General features: G+C 41.2%; 1 protein-coding gene across 1 annotated transcript in view; it reads left to right on the top strand.

The window, feature by feature from the left end:
• hs6st1 (heparan sulfate 6-O-sulfotransferase 1) overlaps positions 1–18,660 on the top strand; it is a 62,585-nt gene extending 43,925 nt beyond the window's left edge. Inside the window, 1 exon segment of the mRNA NM_001017317.1 lies at positions 16,181–18,660. Coding sequence (NP_001017317.1) covers positions 16,181–16,889 — 709 coding nt within the window. The 3' untranslated portion in view covers positions 16,890–18,660.
• The last annotated feature ends 1,212 nt before the right edge of the window (positions 18,661–19,872 follow it).

The raw sequence follows: 19,872 nt of genomic DNA, 5'->3' as shown, positions 1-19,872 counted from the left end.
CTATCCCACAACCACAGTCCCTTCCCAGAGGCTATTATCCCCCCACTGCTACTATAGGCACCATCTCTCCCTACTATACCTGCTATCCCACAACCACATTCCCTTCCCAGAGGCTATTATCCCACTGCTACTATAGGCACCATCTCTCCCTACTATACCTGCTATCCCACAGCCACAGTCTCTTCCCAGAGGCTATTAACCCCCCACTGCTACTATAGGCACCATCTCTCCCTACTATACCTGCTATCCCACAGCCACAGTCCCTTCCCAGAGGCTATTATCCCACTGCTACTATAGGCACCATCTCTCCCTACTATACCTGCTATCCCACAACCACAGTCCCTTCCCAGAGGCTATTAACCCCCCACTGCTGCTGTAGGCACAATCGTTATCAATATGCTTAAGAACTAGTATCCTTATTTCTACCATAAGAAACAGATTAGTAAAATATAGTAAACTTTTACAAAGACTTCCTACCTACCTGTTCTGCTTTACACAGCCCCATTCTTCCAGTATATTTGCTTTTTATGCAATTGTGGGAGCAGCCCTAAGTGTGGATAAATAGATCCTATTTGTGATGCACATCTCTGTTTAGATCTTAAACTAACATTCAGATGGAAATTGTAGAATACAGTAAAGCCTTAAATATAACTAATCTGGGGTTGTTCAGAAAATAAAATAATTGGTGGACAAGAATCTTACAAAAGTGACGTCCTGGAAATTAATTCTACATCACCTATTTTATAGTTATCCGACCAAATGATCACCATGGTACAAAAATTTACGATAATTCGGAGCCGGAAATTGCACAAAACTGTTTCGTACGATTATAGCGATGCATGTATGGCCATCTTAAGTCTTCTTTATTATTCTTTTTGGAGGAATCCTAATCTTATGGAAAAAAATCCTTTGGTTCAACTGAATCCTGGATTTGGTGTTCCTCTTTTAATTTTAGCTGCAACACATGGAAAAAACAGGGATTTCTACTGAATTCCTCAGCTGTTGTATACTGGGGTGAGTGCATTCCACCAAGGCGTGATGCCTCTCCTGTGAGTGCCTCATTCATGTTATGGGAATGTACGCTGGCTGGCAGTAGTGGCATTTCTGACACGGCATGGAAGCACAAATGGTATTGATTAAGAATTTTGTAAAGGGTTTCAATATATGCTTTTTAATGAAAGCATTACGACCTGTGTACATTGAGACTGAATACTATACTTCCTTTGGTGCTCCAGCACTAGCTTTTGCGCTGGGATGTGACGTTACTCATATACACCGGTACCCCTGAGGAGTAGCCTTTCCCATTGTGCATAACTGGAGGGAGCAGAAGTTTACCTGATGGCACAATTCCCATTGCCCATCTACTGCCTGATAGGATGCTAGAGAAAGAGACATCAGATCTGTGTTAGGGCGAAGACACATATGGCGATTAGTTGCTGCAACTTTTTAAAAAGTTGAGCCTACTAATAGGGCCGCCGAACATCAGCGCATGATTAGTAACTGCGACTATTAATCTATGGTGGAAATGGTGTTCAGAGGTATGCCCCAGTCCTAAGGGACAAAGTCCTTATCCTCATGGTACATAAAGGAATATATTTAATAAGTTTAGATACCTTGCGCTACTACCTTTTGTAGAATAAAATACTGGAATTCCCACCTTTGTTAGCTTTGTGCCCCAGTAATATAAAATATTGGCAACCTGTAACCATACACAAGAAATGGGCATGCTCGCTGCTTTGCCTTTTGTTTAAAAGGACATTTTTTAAGTAGAGTTTTCCAGGGGTTAAACACTGCTAAATATTGGAATGTGTGTGCAAGTCCTGAAATGTATAAGTAGACACCAAATGTGTATGTGTTGCTATTGTCAGTAGTGACTGCCTAAACATGCAAATGCTGAAAAAACATTGGTATGGGGCATATTAGAAAGAGTTATGGGATAAGGGGGGCATTGTGTGATGGAATGTAGTGAGTGAGGAATAAGGAGAAGGGAAAAGATCTCCGGTGAGATTGTTGACCTGTTCTGTCCTTCAGGTCATGATTTGTAGGCCCCTGGTTAGAAGATTCAGCTTCCTTTGCAATTACGCAAATCCTAATTAAATGCAGACTGCGGGTTAGGCCTTGTTAAAATTTTGATAATTGCCAAATCTGAACTGGTGACCTTGTGGAGAACTGATCCATTCATAGAACTGATCCATTCATTAAGGTCAACTGGGAGTTCAGATGGAAAATATGTACATTCCTCTGCCCTTCCCTTTGCATGATGGGTAATGTCCCTTGCTCTGGTAGATGGATCCTTCCAGCTTTGTGTCTGCTTGTCAGGTACATTAAAGCTGGTCACAGAGCGTAGTCCTGTTTGTTAGGTCCTGATTGGATCACAAGGGAAGCACATGCAGACCCATCAGATGAGGATATCATCTGTGGCCTTATGAGGCCTTCACCAACACTAATCTCTTTGTGGCTTGCCCACCTTATGTATGCTGTAAATGTGTTACTATTTGTGCTTTTTATCTGACTAGCGATAATGTGGAGATGCAAGCGAGTATAAAATGCAAATGGTGGTGCAGATTTATCCGACTCTAAGCAAAGGTTTCTCACAGAAAGTAGTTGCACTGTGACCTCAAATTCCTGGTCACGGTTCCTGCACTGATCAACTATTTGCTTTTATTCTCTATGTAAAGCAGAGGATGTTCTGAAAAGATTGCAGTCCATTAAACATTATTGGGGCCTGTCACACCTCGGACATATGGAGAATGCACAATGGAGTGATCTGCATTCACTGGCAATAGGCATTATCCGCTCTGCGGGATCCCACAGACTGAACACTGCAGGCAGACATAAACTATGGCTAATCCGGGAATAAAATGCCATACATTCAACAGTATCAAGAGAAAATATGCTCATTTGCATGGGTGTGCCATAAACTGGAGACTTGGCCACAACCAAATAGTTCAGTGCATGTTGATAGAATCTGAAGTCGCAGCAGCTGACTCTATGGGCCATGTTTGGAGATTCAGAAAATATTGTGTGGGATGTGCCCCTCCGGAAATGCAGTTGTTTAAAATGTGACCTGCTGCATTTTTTTGTCTGACAACCCAGCTCTAAATCTTCTCCCTCCTTTTGTCAAACCAATTTTTTTTTTGTCCTTTTTGTTTTTCCCCCTCTTTCCCTGGGTTTCTGATTTCCACGCTACCTCCCTTGAGTCTTTTTGTTGCCTTTTTCTCTTTTTTTTCCGTGTCCTGTTCAACCTCATGTGTGTCCATTGTAGCCTTTCTCATCTCAGTGTTCTTCATTATTTCCGCCTCCTATAGGCCAAATTCTTGTCACTTTCTAGCCTGTTTCCTCCTTTAATTTCTCATGCATGTGTTTCCCTGCTCTTGGCCAGCAGCTTCTTTATCTCCATTGCATTTATTGAGCTGTAGTGGGACCTGTAAATTATTCTCCTTTATCTCTGGTTTTGTGCTTTGTTTGGTACTTACTTATTAGTGGGTCAAGCTGCCCATAATAACATATCTACTTGTTTCGCCAAGGTCTTAATGATCTTTGTCTGATTTCGCCCCCAAGTGAGAGGTCAAATTTGGTTGAACCGAACCTTTAAGGTGGCTATACAAGCTAAGACCCGCTCGCTTGGCGAGGTCACCAAATGAATGGATCTTCTCCCGATATACCCACCTACGGGTGGGCGAAATCGGGCTAATTCGGTTGTTTGGCCCTGGTCCGATGTGGTCCCCGATATGACTAAAAATCAACCCTGCCTGACCAAGATCTGGCTGATTTCAGGCCAGATATCGGTCGGGCAGGCCCGTCATTAGTGCCCATAAACAGGCCAATAAGCTGCCGAATCGGTCTAAGGGACAGATATCGGCAGCTAGAATCAGCCCGTGTATGGCCACTTCTAGCCCTTGCACCAATGCAAGATATGAGATTACAAGATAGGTCCAAGCAATGGCAAATGCAATTGACAAAATCAGTGGGCTGATAGAAGTCCTTGGCCTGCATGGATTGTTGCATGGCCTACCCACTAGCCAAAAAGCTACTGAATTGCTTGAGTGGAGCAGCCAAGACCTAACTATCATGGAAGAATACACAGATAGTTGAAAAGAAAATACTGGTAAAGTGTGGGATGGGCTCTTCTATGGAGGGGGTTTGCTGATTTTCAGATATTTGTGAGAGCTAGGAGAGCTATAGACGCATGGACCAGAAAATGACTGTTTTAAAATAATCTGCTGTTTGTTTACTTTTTTAGCTTTTAGTATCTTGCTATGTAGATTTTTGTCCACAGGAGCATTACTATAGGTGGTGAAGGGAATGCAACTGCATGGGTCCTCTATGGGTTACTCTTTCCTCCTTATATAACAAAAGGCACTACATTTTTCCCAGTAGCAGTAACCCATAGCAACCAATAAGATCAGTAAATTCTACCTGGTTGCTCTGGGTAAGTGCTCCTGGGCAAACTTAGTGCCTTTTACTACATAGCCCCATTATTCTTTAAAGGTAAAGTTAAGGAGGAACCAGTGGCATAAGTATTAGGGTGGGTTGATGTGATATTTTTCCTTTTTTGGGACAGGATTATATTGAAACCATGATGTCATATGAAGATGTCTATGGATTCCTTTGGCAGGCCGTGGGTCTTCATATGGTACCCATGTAGGAGCCACACACCATCGGAGACCGGCAGACCATGGCCACCTGTACCAGTGTGTTAGCGGTAGCACAGCTAGCATAGCCCACCTAATCTTATTTATTAGATCAGATGAGAAGGGCAGATGATAATGATAAAAAAAGGAAAACCAAAGGCAAACGAGACTGAAACCAAGGGCATCTGTGAACTAAGCAGGGAAAACAACTCATGGCGTGCGAGAATTGCTTGTTTGATTTGCATCTTGTAAATATTCACCAGAGTCCTGCGGGTGTGCTGACTCACTACTAATTCCCCAGTTTCATGACAAAAATGCTAAATAAAGACAAAAGTAAACAGAGCCATCAACAGGTTTCTTGGAAGATAACGCAGCCAGAACAATATATTCTTTTTTCCACCCCTTTCTCCATGAAACATTATGCAAGCGGCCCCCAAAGGGGGTTATTCTGGTGCTGCTCGCGCAGCTGGATGCCTGATTGCATAACGCTATGAAACCTCATTTCCATCTCGGGAAATTGAACAGGTTTTATCACTCGCACTTCAGTCGAGTCTTCTTCTGCCAGCTTATACGGAAGTCTGAAATTAAAACTTGTTAAAATGCTGCACATTTATAATCACAGCCCAAAATATCATAATTACCCCCACCAGCCAGACTCCTGTAATTGTCACTTTCCTGGTGCCCGACTGTGAGACGGCAATGACAGGTGACTTCACTCTACAGCTGTGTGTGGGTTGAAGTGGTGCCGTAGGTGCAAGGGTATCGCAAATGCCTACGTTCATTGCATATTAACTGACAAACATGGTGAATTCGACTAGGAGGAATAATGCATTTTGATGGCTGTCCGTCTGTGGAGAACTGCAATTCCCACCATCCCCAAAGGGCTAGGGGCATCCCTAGTAGATTTATTTTGTAGGTTGCACATTAATTGCCTTTCCTAATGTAGCATCATTTGTTCATCAGCTTCAGGTTCCATGTTGCCAGTTTGCCTTACTAAATGTGCCGTCCTCCATTCTTACAAACAACTACTGCTCTCTAAGGACCAGGCGGTTTCTTCTCCTCTACAGCAGCTTTGCATATTGGTTAGGGGATGGCACAATGGGCATTTTGTATAACAAAAGACCCCTCTTCACTTGTCATCAATACTCGGCGATGGAAAGTACCCTGACTCATGTACAGAGCTCTCTCTAATGACCGTAATTTATTTTTCTAATATATAGAACATGACAGTTGGAAAGGGGTGTTTTGTCCACCACTGGCATCTGGCATAAAACAACCGCAGACAAAAACACCCAGTATGCCATAGTTCATATTCGATGTAGCAGATAATTACATGGGCACCTGTAAACTCTCGGGTGTCAACTGGATCTCCTTGTCCTGATTACAGTCTGGGACTGTGCAGGAATGGGATTGATTATCTTGAAAGACTGGGTGCTGGGGTTTTCCATAGAAAAGGTTTTTTAATGTGTAGCCTTAGGGCAAAGGCGCACAGAGCATAGATCTGCTTCTCTCAGCCCTTCACCTTTACGTCAGGCTGAGAGGAGTGAATACCCTATGCTGCTCCTTGTGCCTGCACTGAAAACTATAGTATCCGCCTTAGGGCAGGCACAGCAGAGCGGATCAGTGGTTGGCCTGAAAAATGCAAATCCGCTTCTCTCAGCCTAACGGGGAAAATGTAGGTCTGAGAGAAGTGGATCTACACTCTGTGACCTTGCCCTTAAAGTGATACTGACACTAAAAAAAAAAACTATTCTTCAAAATATTAATGTACATCAAAAGTTACCAATTGGTCATGTTGATCATTTTTTGCTGCTTTTGTAATGGTTACTTGAAGTTACTAAACCTGACTGTCCCTTCTCAACCTGTCAGTTATAGCTTCTAATGCCCTCATACAGGGACATGGGGGGGGGGGATCTGATAGGTAATGTAAAAGCATTGGGAAAATAATTTTAAGACAAAACTAGTATGCAATGACAATGTTATGATAGATGTAAAAAAAAGTTCAATTTCTGGTGGCAGTATCTCTTTAAAGAGAGAGCACCTGGCTGCTTTTTTGTCTTATTGTCCAGTAAAATACCTACAGATATTATGGATTATACTCCCTGTGACCCTGTGTTCATATTTTAGTCTAAGACTTGGCTATATTGAACACTGAAGGGGAAAGGTAAGGAGCCATGTTTTATGAGATGCTTCATGATATCGATCCTATGGCTCTGAGAAGGGGGGAGGTTTATCTTGGCGCGCATACAGCCGGTGGGACTGAGGGACCACAAGTTAATGAGAAGTGCTGTTTTACTCTCCCTTGCTCAGGGATTTCAACTGGAAATAAAATTATATATTCATTAAAATGTCCTTTTACCACTACAGACCAGGGACAATTTTACACCCCGTGGGTGGGTAGTGCACCTTATTTTTTTATGAAATTAGATATTTCTATGGCTAAAACAGCTGAAATGTGTTTGGCTTTGCTCTTTATTAGAGAGCCCATCAATCACCAACTGTACTTCTCCTAGGCTGATGGGCTCTCCCACTTGGAAAGGTCAGTGGCAAGAGATGTGCATCAGGAAAAAAAAATAAACGCAATTAAGGCATTCTTGTTATGGGTCTTCAGAGATGCAAGGCCTACGGGGCAGGTCTGTCTTCATTATGGCCCTTAAGCTGTTGTCTGAATGGAAACTTAGTTCCTAGCAGAAGTCAATAAAGGAGCATTTCCACAAGAAGTTTAGGGACACTATCTAATGAGACAGTGCTGTCCAACTTCTACGGTGCCGAGGGCCGGAATTTCTCTAGCATACATGGTGGAGGGCCGCTAATGGAAGCCAGTTTTGACCACTCCCCTTTTTGAAACCACACCCACTTCAAACCACACCTATTTTATCACAATGGTGGTAGCACAGCAAAATCCCAAATGCTTGGTCCTTACTGTGGGGATATCAACCATCATTCATATGTGAAAGAATTATGTCATATTAAGATATACCCTTAAATTCCATATGCCTCCTCCTCCCCTGTGGATAGCAGAGCAACCCCCAGTACATAATTACACACCTTAGGGACCATTTAATGGCTATTTCCAACTGCTAACAAACTCCCACAACAAACCCCTGCCAGGTTCACCTCCCACAAGCAGCATAGGGCAAGCAGAGTATGGCACACACAGGCAGCACTCTGCCAGTCCTATGCTCTCTGTGTGTGCCATACTCTGCCTGTCCTACCCTGCCTGTGTGTGCCATACTCTGCCTTCTCTATGCTGCCTCTGTGTGCCATACTCTGCCTGCCCTACCCTGCCTGTGTGTGCCATACTCTGCCTGCCCTACCCTGCCTGTGTGTGCCATACTCTGCCTGCCCTATGCTGGCTGTATGTGCCATACTCTGCCTACAGTACCTATGTCTGAGGTGTGAAGAAGTGAACAATGGGAGTGATTACAGTCTGAGCCTGAGGTGTGAACACTGCAGGGGGTGAACAATGCAGGTATTAAAAGGTTTGAAAAACACAGGGGATTACATTTTTAAACAATACAGGGGGGTTTACAGCCTGAATCTGAGGTGAGAACCATGCAGGGGGCCAGTTAATCTCAGTACTGATACCATTTAATGCTTACTCAAAGGTAAGCCATCAAAGCATCCAGACAGGTGGGGGGCCACACAGAGGGGGGTCGAGGGCCGCATGCGGCCCGCGGGCCGCCAGTTGGACAGCACTGTAATGAGATATTGGTGCAACGTAGCCCTATATGGTAGCCCACAAAGCCCTAAGACTATAAAGCCTACTGCTTCTTTTGCTGTGTTATTTAACCCTTCCCACTTTCATCATGGCTTTAAGTGCTAAACAAGGGGTGCCCAGACTTTTTCCCCACGGGGATCGACTTCTGACTCCTCCCCGTGTACGTACACATACCCAATAGACGCGCGGAACGGCCGCACTTCGGCATTTCCCCGCTTCGACTATGGCCACCAGAAATCCACGGGAGATCCACTGGTGGGCAGCGATCGACGTTTTGGCCACCCCTGTTTAAAGTACTATGGGTTCCTCCGTTTTAAAGTGGGGTATGCAACTGAGCTCTGTCTAGGGGAATAACCAGGTGTGGTCAGGTGTATTGGGATATGGCCAAAAACCAGTTGAACTATTGGGTAGTATGCTTGGTTCATTGTTGGGCTTTCCTCTATAGATTCTGCATCTAATACAGGTATAGGACTTGTTCAGTTAGAATCCAGAGTATCCAGAATACTCTGGGTCAGGGGTTTTCTGGATAACAGGTCTGCTATTAAGTTTACTAAAAAATTAACTAAACGTTAAATAAACCTAATAGGATTTTTGACACTCCTTAAGGATTAATTATATCTTAGCTGGGTTAAAGTACAAGGTTCTGTTATATTATTACAGAAAAATCTTTTTTTTTAAAATTTTGAGTTATTTGATGGGGATGGCCTTCCCGTAATTCAGATCTCTCTGGATAATTGATTTCGCGATAACAGATCCCATACCTGTACAACTGTATCAGCAGCAATTTCCGTCAGGCTGCCTATGTACCTTTCTATAGAAATCTGATCGGGTCCTATCTTTGTTCATCATCATATATTATTAATTCCTATTCCACCTTGTTGCTCGCGGGCTGGAATTGCATCCTGATGGATACGCGCAAACCCTCATTTAGCATGTATTCTATTTCCCTTCTTTATTTCAGCCTGGGCGTTAGTAATTAGCCAGAATATCTCATTTTAATTATGGCCAAATCATGTCACAACAACTTTAATCTTTGTGCTGCCAGAGAGAGCAGTTAGTCTCGTATTTCCTATAAACACAGCTGCACGGTAAGGTAACTGCATGGGATGCGATGATGCTAATTGCTGCTTTTCCTTTTAACCCTTGCAGCTCTTAAAGGGACAGTAGTGCTTTATAATGCCGAATGTTTGCTTATGCACACAGAAGATCAAACAGTCTGGCCAGAGATTGACTGTATTATTTAAAATATGAGTGTGTGGTCAGGTTTGCTGGATAGTGGCAAACTCTGCACATGTTACTGCATGTCCCACTTGTATCCTTTCAAGTACAGAAGCTCATTAGCCTTTCTTGTTTGTGTTTATAGCTCTGATATGATCTCGGCGGAGCATCATGTTATAACAAAGATACAAATAATAGCTCTTTCTAACGGCCTTAATTAGCTTTCATGCGTTATTAAAGCGTTCTTGCATACAGGATTCCAATTTGCCTATCCTGCAGAATTGCAGCGGTTTTGCTCACGTTTGCATTGCAGCGTGGGTGCCAAAATGGGGTCTTGCACAAAGGTGATGAAGAAACTGATGGCATTAATATAATCTCATTAGAGGGCCCAGGCTTTTCCCAGGAAGATGGATGGGATGCTCATAGTTAGAATTCCTGGGGATGCTAATTAATGACCTGCGTGCTGAAACATATTTAGACATATTCCTGCTTCCCTAATTGTGCCGGGGATTCATCTGCTCCCGTCACATTGCTTTCATTAGGCATTGTTGCCTTAAACAAATACCGGCTAAAGGAGCTGCTTGGTTTAGTCTAGGGATGCTCCAGGTTCAGCTGATATTTTTAAAAAAACTTCTATGTTTAAACAAGTGTAGACAATGGTAGATTTTGCTTATGTGGTCCATATGCTGGTCCTGCTTTGCTACATAGCCGAGTCAGTTATTGGATGCCAGGTGGCTAATTTACTGGATATGGTGCCACCTGTCTGTACTGCAGTTTTTTCATGATGCCTGTTTGGGCCGATGTGCTAAGGTGCCACCTGTCTGAGCCGCAGTTCTTGGGTGTTGCACGTCAGGAGGCTGTACTTGGGTGCCGATCTTGGGTGACGATTGTGTGAGCCTTTGTTCTTGAATGGAGATATTTACAATAAATATTCATAGTAGTTTGCAATAAAAGGCACCAAGTTTGCCCAAGTGCAGTAAACCATGGCAACAAATAAAATGTTTTCTTTTAAACAGGTAACCAGCAAATGTTACTTGCTGTTTTGTTGCTATGGGTTACTGCATCTGGGCAAACGGCAGGCCTCCCGTTGCCCAATGCCAAACTAGTTTCCAACTATCCAACATCTCAGCTTTCCTGAGCTTGACTTCCATATCTTTGACCCATGTTTTTCTCTAGTAAAATCCACAGTTTCATTTTTTAGGATGATTCTACATATAAGAAAAAATAGTAAAAAAAGGAATCAAATAAGTACCTTGTATCTACTGAGCTCTGTCTGACCAGAAAAAAAAAAGTCATCTCTGGCAAGCTTAATTTTCAACTGTGAGTTCTACCTTGGTTTAGAACTGAATTAGAACTTTGACTTGGCAGTAGCTGATGTGCTATGCATAGATTCAGATGTATATACATGTGTACATAGTAAAGAGGGAGTAAAGAGAGCTACTGGTTGGATGTTCTTGATCTGGATGTTTTGCAGCTGTTGTGGTGCTCAATGTTATGCCGTTGGCCACGTGACTCCTACCATAATCCATGGTTAGTAAATGCTTGCCCTCTTCAGCGACCTTCAGTGTTTATCTTGTTTCCATGCCTGACACATTATTTTATCCCAAATTATCTGGCCAACTGGCTCGGTGTCCTCCTGTTTATTCAGACACGCTTGTTTCTGAAGCAATAATCTAATCTCAGAACTATGTTTGACATCTGGCTGTGGCTAAATCCGAAATTAGGGCTGGGTGTGAACATTTCTTTGGGATCTGCCCTAAGATTACTTTAGATATTTTGCACTGCTCAGTTATTTGTATCGATGAACGAAAATCTCCATTGTCTATTACTGAAATCAACCATAAGTCTTGAAGTTTGAGAAGTATATTGTGTATATAATATGAGCATGATGAATTTCTGTGTGTACAACTGAGCACCCAGACTTCCAAATAATATAGCCCTGAAGTTATTAGCCCTGTAGAAGGAAGGGAACAACGATGCAAGAAGCAATTGCATTGTATATCAGTATTAGAGGCTTCCTCTATAGACAATAGTAATAACTGATAAAGTACTATTTTTTTACTGTCCAAGGTAAATATTGACAGAGGACCCTTAGAGTATCTCATTGTTTCTCAGTTTCCAACCCTTTCTAAACCAACTGCTAGGGACAGGTACTAAAGGTGTGTGAAAATGCCTTATATGAAATCAAGCTCACACATCTAACTTTCTGTTTCCAGGTAATGACAAGTCTTCACTTAATGTCAAAAATCAGCCTTGTATTATGCTTTATGGTGGAGCCAATTATCGCAGAAATGTTAATTACAGTGGTAGAGCACCCAGTTATTTTTGAGAAGCAGACTTAAGAGCAAAGCTACCCATGTAGGAACTAGTAGACTAGAAGAGCAGACACCAACATCTGTTTTTTTTCCTGGTTGTCTAGTTTGTAGGGGATTGTGAGTGAAGAATAATAAGCACCTACTACTTTCACATTACAAAATGTCATAAGTGCCAGAAGGTAGTCTTTGAAGCCCTCCAAGCTACCAGCATATATATAACAGCCATTTAAATGATATTCAAGACATATAAACCCAATACAGGTAAGTATGAAGTGACCATCCCAGATCCTGGCATTGTGTAAAGATAGTAAGCTGGTCAATGATTAGATCACTGTCCCATCAAGACCTTCATGAAGTAAATCGCACCTTAAGGTGGCCATACACGCACCAAAAGAAGTTGATATCGGTAAAAACCGTGGATAACGGTCGATCGGGCATGAATGAAAATTTTGTATACATATACGTTAATGCTGAATTATCAGATAGGAGTAAGAATTCTTTTGTTTTTACTGCATATCTGACGATTCAGCTCTTAACGCTAGTAGAGTGGACAAGCGATCTTTCCTACGACCAATTGTTGTGGGAAAGATCGTAGTAGCGTGTATGGCCACCATTACTGGTTGCAACCTCTCATTGCTGGTCCCCTTGCACTACTCGGATCTGCTAGCAGTTGGCTAGCAACACATTATTTTAAGTTGAAACACTGCTTAAATGTCAATTTTACTTCAAAGCCAAATTTAAAGACCATTTAAAAAAAAAAAAAAAAAAAAAAAAAAGAAAGTCATTTTGGCATTTTACTGCCAATAGATTCCCCACATTAGTGCCACCTAGAATGCTATATTTATTCAGCAGAAAGCTTTACTATACCTGAGTAAACAGCCCTAGAATCTCCCTATGATAGCAGCTACAATTTTAGCTTGGTCTTGGTAGGTCTTATGGTAGTGGGGGGGGGGCAGCAGAAGGGAGAGAACTGAGCAGACTAGGGCCCCAAACCTGAAGGAGCCCTAAAAGAGAGGAAGTCTGATACTGAAGAACATGTTCACAAAAAAGGAGACAAGACATCCTGTTTCTTTTGATAGAGGACTCTTTCTGTGAGTGCTTATGGCTGTATTTACATAGACCTTTCTGATGAAGCTTACTTAGTTTTTACCTTTCCTTCTCCTTTAAATGAAATAAAGTCAATAATGTAATACTATGGGAATACAATGTTCCACTTGCCTCAGAAGAACTCCTAGGAAAATCAGGAGTCAGCCATTTCCCTAATTATCCCCTTTTCTTTGCCACCTTTGCTAAATAATAAGGAGCTCATTATAAATGGGGGAGTGCATGACAGAAATATACCAGCGGAGATACCGACAGCTGTAACATTAGCTTCAGGCCTACTTTGCCTTCTACTAGTCATAGGCATAAATGGCCCCTTTAAAAGAGAAATCGTTTTTTTTTTCCCATTATTTCTTTTTTAAAAAAAATACTTTGAGATTATTTGCCTTTGGTATTGACCCCTTCTTTCTGTTTGCACCCATACTCAAGGAGCTTGAAGGTGCTTGTGCACAGGGAGCACCCTGTATTCATCATGGCACCAAGGTGGTTCACCCATAGGCAGATTTTGAGACTTTAAACGCAGTGTGGGGGTAAATAAAAAAGAAAGGTAGGGGGCTATGTATTGCAAAGTTGACTTTTTTTCAACATTGGGCCAACGTGAAATTGCTTCCATCGGGTTGCGGTTGTCTGTGGAATTCACTGAAGATTTTGACCTCGGATGTCTCCAAAGTCACCTTGCAGCTGTTCTGTTGCGTGAATAATAGTTGGCTGTTTTTTATTCAGTTGCTGTGGGCAGGTGTTCACTAGGATCAATGCCAAATGGCATTAGAGCCCTGGGAATTTTATAAGGGGCCATTTATTAACCATTTTACTGTATCCTTTGCTGTAGTTGTTTTATAAAGAAGATATTATCTTTTTTTGTCTGATAAGCTCCTTTAAAAATTAGAAATTATTAGGTGCCAAAACCTACTGGGGGTGGGAGGAAATGGAGGCAAAAATGCAGTAAAGTGTCACTCAGTTGTACAGATATATACAATATTTCCAGACTGGGGAACTTCTATGAGAATAAGTATATTTAAAGGAACACTAAAATAGTTTCTTGCAGGATAATGTTCAATACAGAGTAGATAAAGTTTAATTGTAACCTTTAGAACAGGGCTTTCTGTGTCCTTTGTCTTTCTGATGCTAAAGCCCCCGCCCTTGGTGTACAGGCCAGCGTCTCCCCACTGCCTACTTGTATAGAGATTATCACTTTAGCAGAGGAGGAAGTAGAGTAGAGATTGTAGTTGTAGAACAATGGTATCTTACGCAAAGCAGAGTTAAGCTGGTTATACATTAAAAGATCTCCCTGGTCGCCAAATGAGCAGATCTTTTCCTCGTATGCCGGCCTTGAAATGGGTGATATTGGGCCCTCTGGCCTCTGATCAGATCACATTGTTAGTAAATGTAGGCCATTGGGGCGAGGACCCAGAGCAGACAAGTTAATGCAGTCCTCTCCCCGATGGGATTGTAAAACCTGTCCCAATTTAACATCTGCCTGGCAAGATATTGGTCGGGCAGGCCTGTTGGAGGGCCCCCAAGTAAGCTGCTGACTCGGCCTGTGTATGGCCAACTTTAGAAAGCAACTTATGAGCTAGGGAAAGAAATGAGTGCCACTATAATGGGCAGAAAGAAGGGGGGGGGGGGTGCCTGACACATTTTTGCATTAAACCTTCAATCATATTTGCTACTGCTCCCCTTTTTCTAAAGGATCCAGTTACCACAGACTATCCAGTTATGTTTCAGACTCATGCTTCATACAACCTTCTTTCTCCTGAGGTCTCTCAATTAACATACAGCAAAACAAAACATGGAAACATTCACAGTGCTATACCGGTCATACCAATCATTAAGTGAGAACATTCCTAAATGGAAATTGTAGACATGTTTTTGGTTATGCCCAATTTCATTCAGGCAATTTTCTTCCCAACTCAACCCAACCTTAACCTTCTCTTCTGTGTTAAGGCCCATGCTATGCACCTATGGGCCATCGACACTGCAAACTCTGTATATACACCTTACTGTTTGTTATTCACTGCATTCTACTTGCCCCAGTGGAGCTTACAATCTAAGGTCCCTTAGAAATCTAAGGCCCCTATCATATTCTTTGTACAAGGGCTTTTTTGTATCCGGAGCCTATTAACCTGTCTATATATATATATATATATATATATATATATATATATATATATATATATATATATATATATATATATATATATATATATATATATATATATATATATATATAAATATTTAGAGTGTGGAAGGAAACTGCAGTACCCATAGGAAACAAACTCCTTTACGTGAAAACAGGGAGACCATACATATTCCTTGCAGAATACATTTGTAATAAAACACAGCAGCAATAAAGGTATAACTGCACGTCACTGCCACACACATTCCCTCCCCAGTAACAAGATGCCTGAAATATACTTTCTTCACCAATCTGAGGCCTTTTTATACCCCTCTATATAATGTTCTGCCTTCCATTAGGACAGAGACATAAACATTTCCGCTGCATGTTTGTATTTCCAGGCTCCACTGTCTGAAAGCCAGTTCTGCTTTATCAGTACCATTATATCACAAATCAGAATTTTGCCAAGAGGTTTTTTTTGTATTTTTAAACTCCAAAGATGCTTCATACAGAAATACAGCACCACGGTGCCTGCTGGTATTAAGATGTCTCTGGCACTCCTCTGAGTGATCCATCTTGCATTTGTTTTGCTGCAGAAGGTATTTATTATCCTATACCCGTGTGTGTGTGTGTGATCTAAATAAGGATTTCTGTGCACACTGCTGGGGTTTAGGCACTTGCTGAAATACTGGAAATATGAAAGAGCTTATGCTGTATTATCTTATGTATGTATGTATGTGGACACTTATTTTCTGGTGCCCTTGGGCCATTCATATGTTTTTCCTTGTCACTTTGGGTCTATTTTTCAGTCTACTGGCGAAATAATCTGGTTAATGTTGCTTGCAAATTTCCCCTCTTGTATCCTCTCTGCTGGAAGCTTAAATGTTCTGCTTTAGCTGCTGGTATCATGAGCAACCAGTGCCTGAAGCGGGTCTGGAGTCTAACACAATAAACCACTCGTCACTGCTTAAAAAGTTCTATTAGATCTGCAGTATCCACGTAACTTAATAAAATGCTCTTTTCATCTGGAACCCAGTTCCATGACTGACCTTAAGTATATTTTCTTCTGTTTCAGGAAATTTTATTACATCACGTTACTGAGAGATCCAGTTTCCAGATACCTCAGTGAATGGAGACATGTGCAGAGAGGAGCCACTTGGAAGACTTCGCTCCATATGTGCGACGGGCGGACACCTACTCCTGAAGAGCTGCCATCTTGCTATGAAGGCACAGACTGGTCAGGGTGCACCTTACAGGAGTTTATGGAGTGTCCCTATAATTTGGCCAATAATCGTCAAGTCAGGATGCTGGCAGACCTCAGCCTTGTAGGGTGCTACAATATGTCTTTTTATCCGGATAACAAGCGAGCTCAGGTTCTTTTGGAAAGTGCCAAAAAGAACTTAAAAGACATGGCATTTTTTGGGCTCACAGAGTTCCAGAGAAAGACTCAGTATCTTTTTGAGAGGACTTTCAACCTTAAGTTCATCAGGCCGTTCATGCAGTACAACAATACACGGGCTGGTGGAGTTGATTTGGACAATGACACAATCCAAAGGATTGAGGAACTCAATGACTTAGACATGCAACTCTATGACTATGCAAAGGATCTCTTCCAGCAGCGCTACCAGTTCAAAAGACAAATGGAAAGGATGGAGCAACGGAAGAAGAACAGGGAGGAGCGCCTTCTCCACCGCTCCAATGAGGCATTTTCCAAGGAAGAAGCAGAAGACCAAGTACGCTGGCCCACAGAAGATTACATGAGCCATATTATAGAGAAGTGGTAGATCAGAATGGACTTTTATACTACTAGGGTAAACTTGGGTTCACATTTGTTAATTCTGTATTGTGTAAAATCATGACAGTTAAAATGAGAACACTTTTTATTTAATATCTGTAGCACACAGTTTAATATGTCCCCGATGGTTCCTACTCTTATGGAACTGAAATCACCTATTTAGTGTAGCAAAAAAAGAAGGGATTGTGCAGAGTTGCCAATGCAATAACGTAGACACATAGAGCATTGCTAACTGTGTATCTCTATCACTATCCCTCCCTGAAAGTCGATGGTCAACAAATAACAGTGATATGTTTAATGGATTCCGGTGGGAGCATCTCCAAGTTTGTTCTTTTATATCGGGGATTTTTCATTGTTCTTTTTAATACAATTCTTTTTGTTTAGTTCTGAATGTATGACTTGCCCCTTGTCTTTTTTTTTTAATCATACGTCATTACATTTTCTTTTGAGTGGACCAAAATTCCATTTGTGTGCACGCTAAGATGGGGTATTTCATACAAGTTACCCAGATAAGTCATCCTAGCATAGCTATACCCCTCGAGACCCAATATTAAGCCAGGGACCCCATTAGCTCATAACAAGATTACAGACATGGCAATGTCACTGTGTCTCCATTCTGTCATAGTCTAGGACTATGCAGGACAAGTGTTTTCCCCAAGCGTAACACTAACTTTCAAGGTTGGCTTCCAGGAGTATTTCAGGGAGAATAGAGGAATTTTCCTCAAAACTAGTTTTTAGTCTGAGCTCCCTCCCTTTTAAGGTTGTGGACCATACCATACCAACTAATGCTTTAGGGCCGTGACACACGGGAGATTAGTCACGCCACGACAAATTTCAGTTGTTGCGGGCGACTGATCTCCTCGCAATGCCATCCCACCGGCTAGTGAACTTTGGGAGACCACCATTGGCCTGAGGTGGTTAACTCTTGAGAATTACTGCCGTAAAATATCATCACATGATCAGCCATCCCAATTCTCTTAAGTTATCCTGGAGAGGATACCAGGTATTGTTTGCCTTACATGGGGAAGTGCTCAGACAAGCATGTCCTTTGCCTTCATTCAGCTGGTGATGGGATCACTACATTGATTCTTCTGTTGTGTATTTGGACATTCGTTATGAGATATTTAAAAAAATATATATATATTTTTTTTACCTCCTCCTGCTTATGCCCCAAATATTATTAGTTAACACATTCATCTTTTTTTCTTTTTTTTTCTAAATACATATCCTTGGCCTTGGACAAAAAGCCCCACAAAGCGAAAGTAAAGACATATTTTCTATCTAGAAATGGAGAGGGTTCCAGATTATGTATACAGAATAGATCTTTATGAACCATGCATACTTGTGTTTCCTTTCCCCAGCAGCCAATTAAACATATCACTGTTGTCTGCATTGCTACGACAGGACTGTGAGCGGAACATAAGGCGCACTTCCAAGACTGGTACTTTACAGGGCGCACTGCTGTTTTTGTGGCATATATGGGAATAACAAGAAAAGCACTTAACTTCTCTGGGATTTGTAACAATGTGTTGGCATTATATTGCATTTTCAAACCCCAATTTGGATGGACTGTACTAAGTCAGCAAGACTGTGACCCCCACCCACCCCCCTACCCCAGGTCTGTGAGATATTCTGATAACCAAGGTTCTATTTAAAGAGACAACAAGCTATTTGATTCTATTTGTGATTTTTTTTTTCACTGTATTCAACAAGCAATGTGAAATGTTTGCTCATTACAATAAATCAAGATATTTTAAGTTATTTATATGGGAATCTTTTTATTTTACATGTTTTTAGCCGGATTTTTTTTTTTCTTTTACTAGAGAATATTGATGTTGACAGTATATCTATGTATAGAATGATGGCAAACTTAAGTGGCTGTTTCTTTCACTGCAATTATATATATATATATATATATATATATATATATATATATATATATATATATATATATATATATATAATATAATGTTTTTTTCTTCTTCTGCCTACTAGTAAAGAATATATGTTATTGTGATAGTATCAGGGGCATTGCTTCTATTTTAATATCACAATAACATATTATTTACTGGTAGACAATGAGCAATGGGGGTTTTGCACATATATCTTTATAAATAACAGGGACATTGCTTCTATTTCGTCAGTGTGCAAAATCTCCATTGCTCATGCCAGGTAGGTAAATCATATACTGAAACATAATGGGGCTCCCACACAGTGTCTGCCCTATTTATTTTGCTGATGCCAGTATGTGTTCTTCTTATTGATTGGACATGCCACACTAGTCTAATGTTACAGTCAATGATGCAGACCCAGTACATTATGTGATGTATACTTTATGTGTGTGTGTGTGTTTCTCTTAGTTTCCTTTCTTCTACTCACCACTCATTGCCTTAGTCTCTAATCTATCAAAGAATATTTATATTTTCACAAACTGAATCTTATTTGTTATTCATAGTGTCCTAGTGAGTTTTATTCCCTATTTGCTTTCATTAATCATTATCCAGAGAAGGTGGGGGTCATTTATAAAGTTTGTGTGGTTTTTTTAACATTATGTGCGCTAATTTTTTTCAAATCGCAGTGAAATGTGAACTGCGCACAAAAATTAGCAAATGAGATTGCGGTCTGCGTGAGCGTGCCCTCTGCATGTTTATTGTGCGAATATTGCGCCAATTTCACTTTTGGAATATAAAATCACAATTTGCAAAATCCGTTTAGTGAATTTTTTTTCCTGCCACCAAAGTTGGCGGTGCTGCTCATACGCAGAGCGGGCACATAAATATTTGCCATTTGTAAATATGCCATATTTAAAAAGCTTTTGAAGACCTTTGCACTGCGAATAAAATTTTACAATTATTTTTTGCACATTAAAGGTACCGGTCTTGGCCAACTTTATAAACACAGGCAAATATGTTCCCAGTTCAAATAATTCTGTGCAGTGTGAATTTTATAAATGACCCCTGGTATCTTTGTAT

This window comes from Xenopus tropicalis, chromosome 5 (genome assembly GCF_000004195.4).
Source record: "Xenopus tropicalis strain Nigerian chromosome 5, UCB_Xtro_10.0, whole genome shotgun sequence".
NCBI classification, from domain to species: domain Eukaryota; kingdom Metazoa; phylum Chordata; class Amphibia; order Anura; family Pipidae; genus Xenopus; species Xenopus tropicalis.
This window is presented reverse-complemented; position numbering and strand designations above follow the sequence as displayed.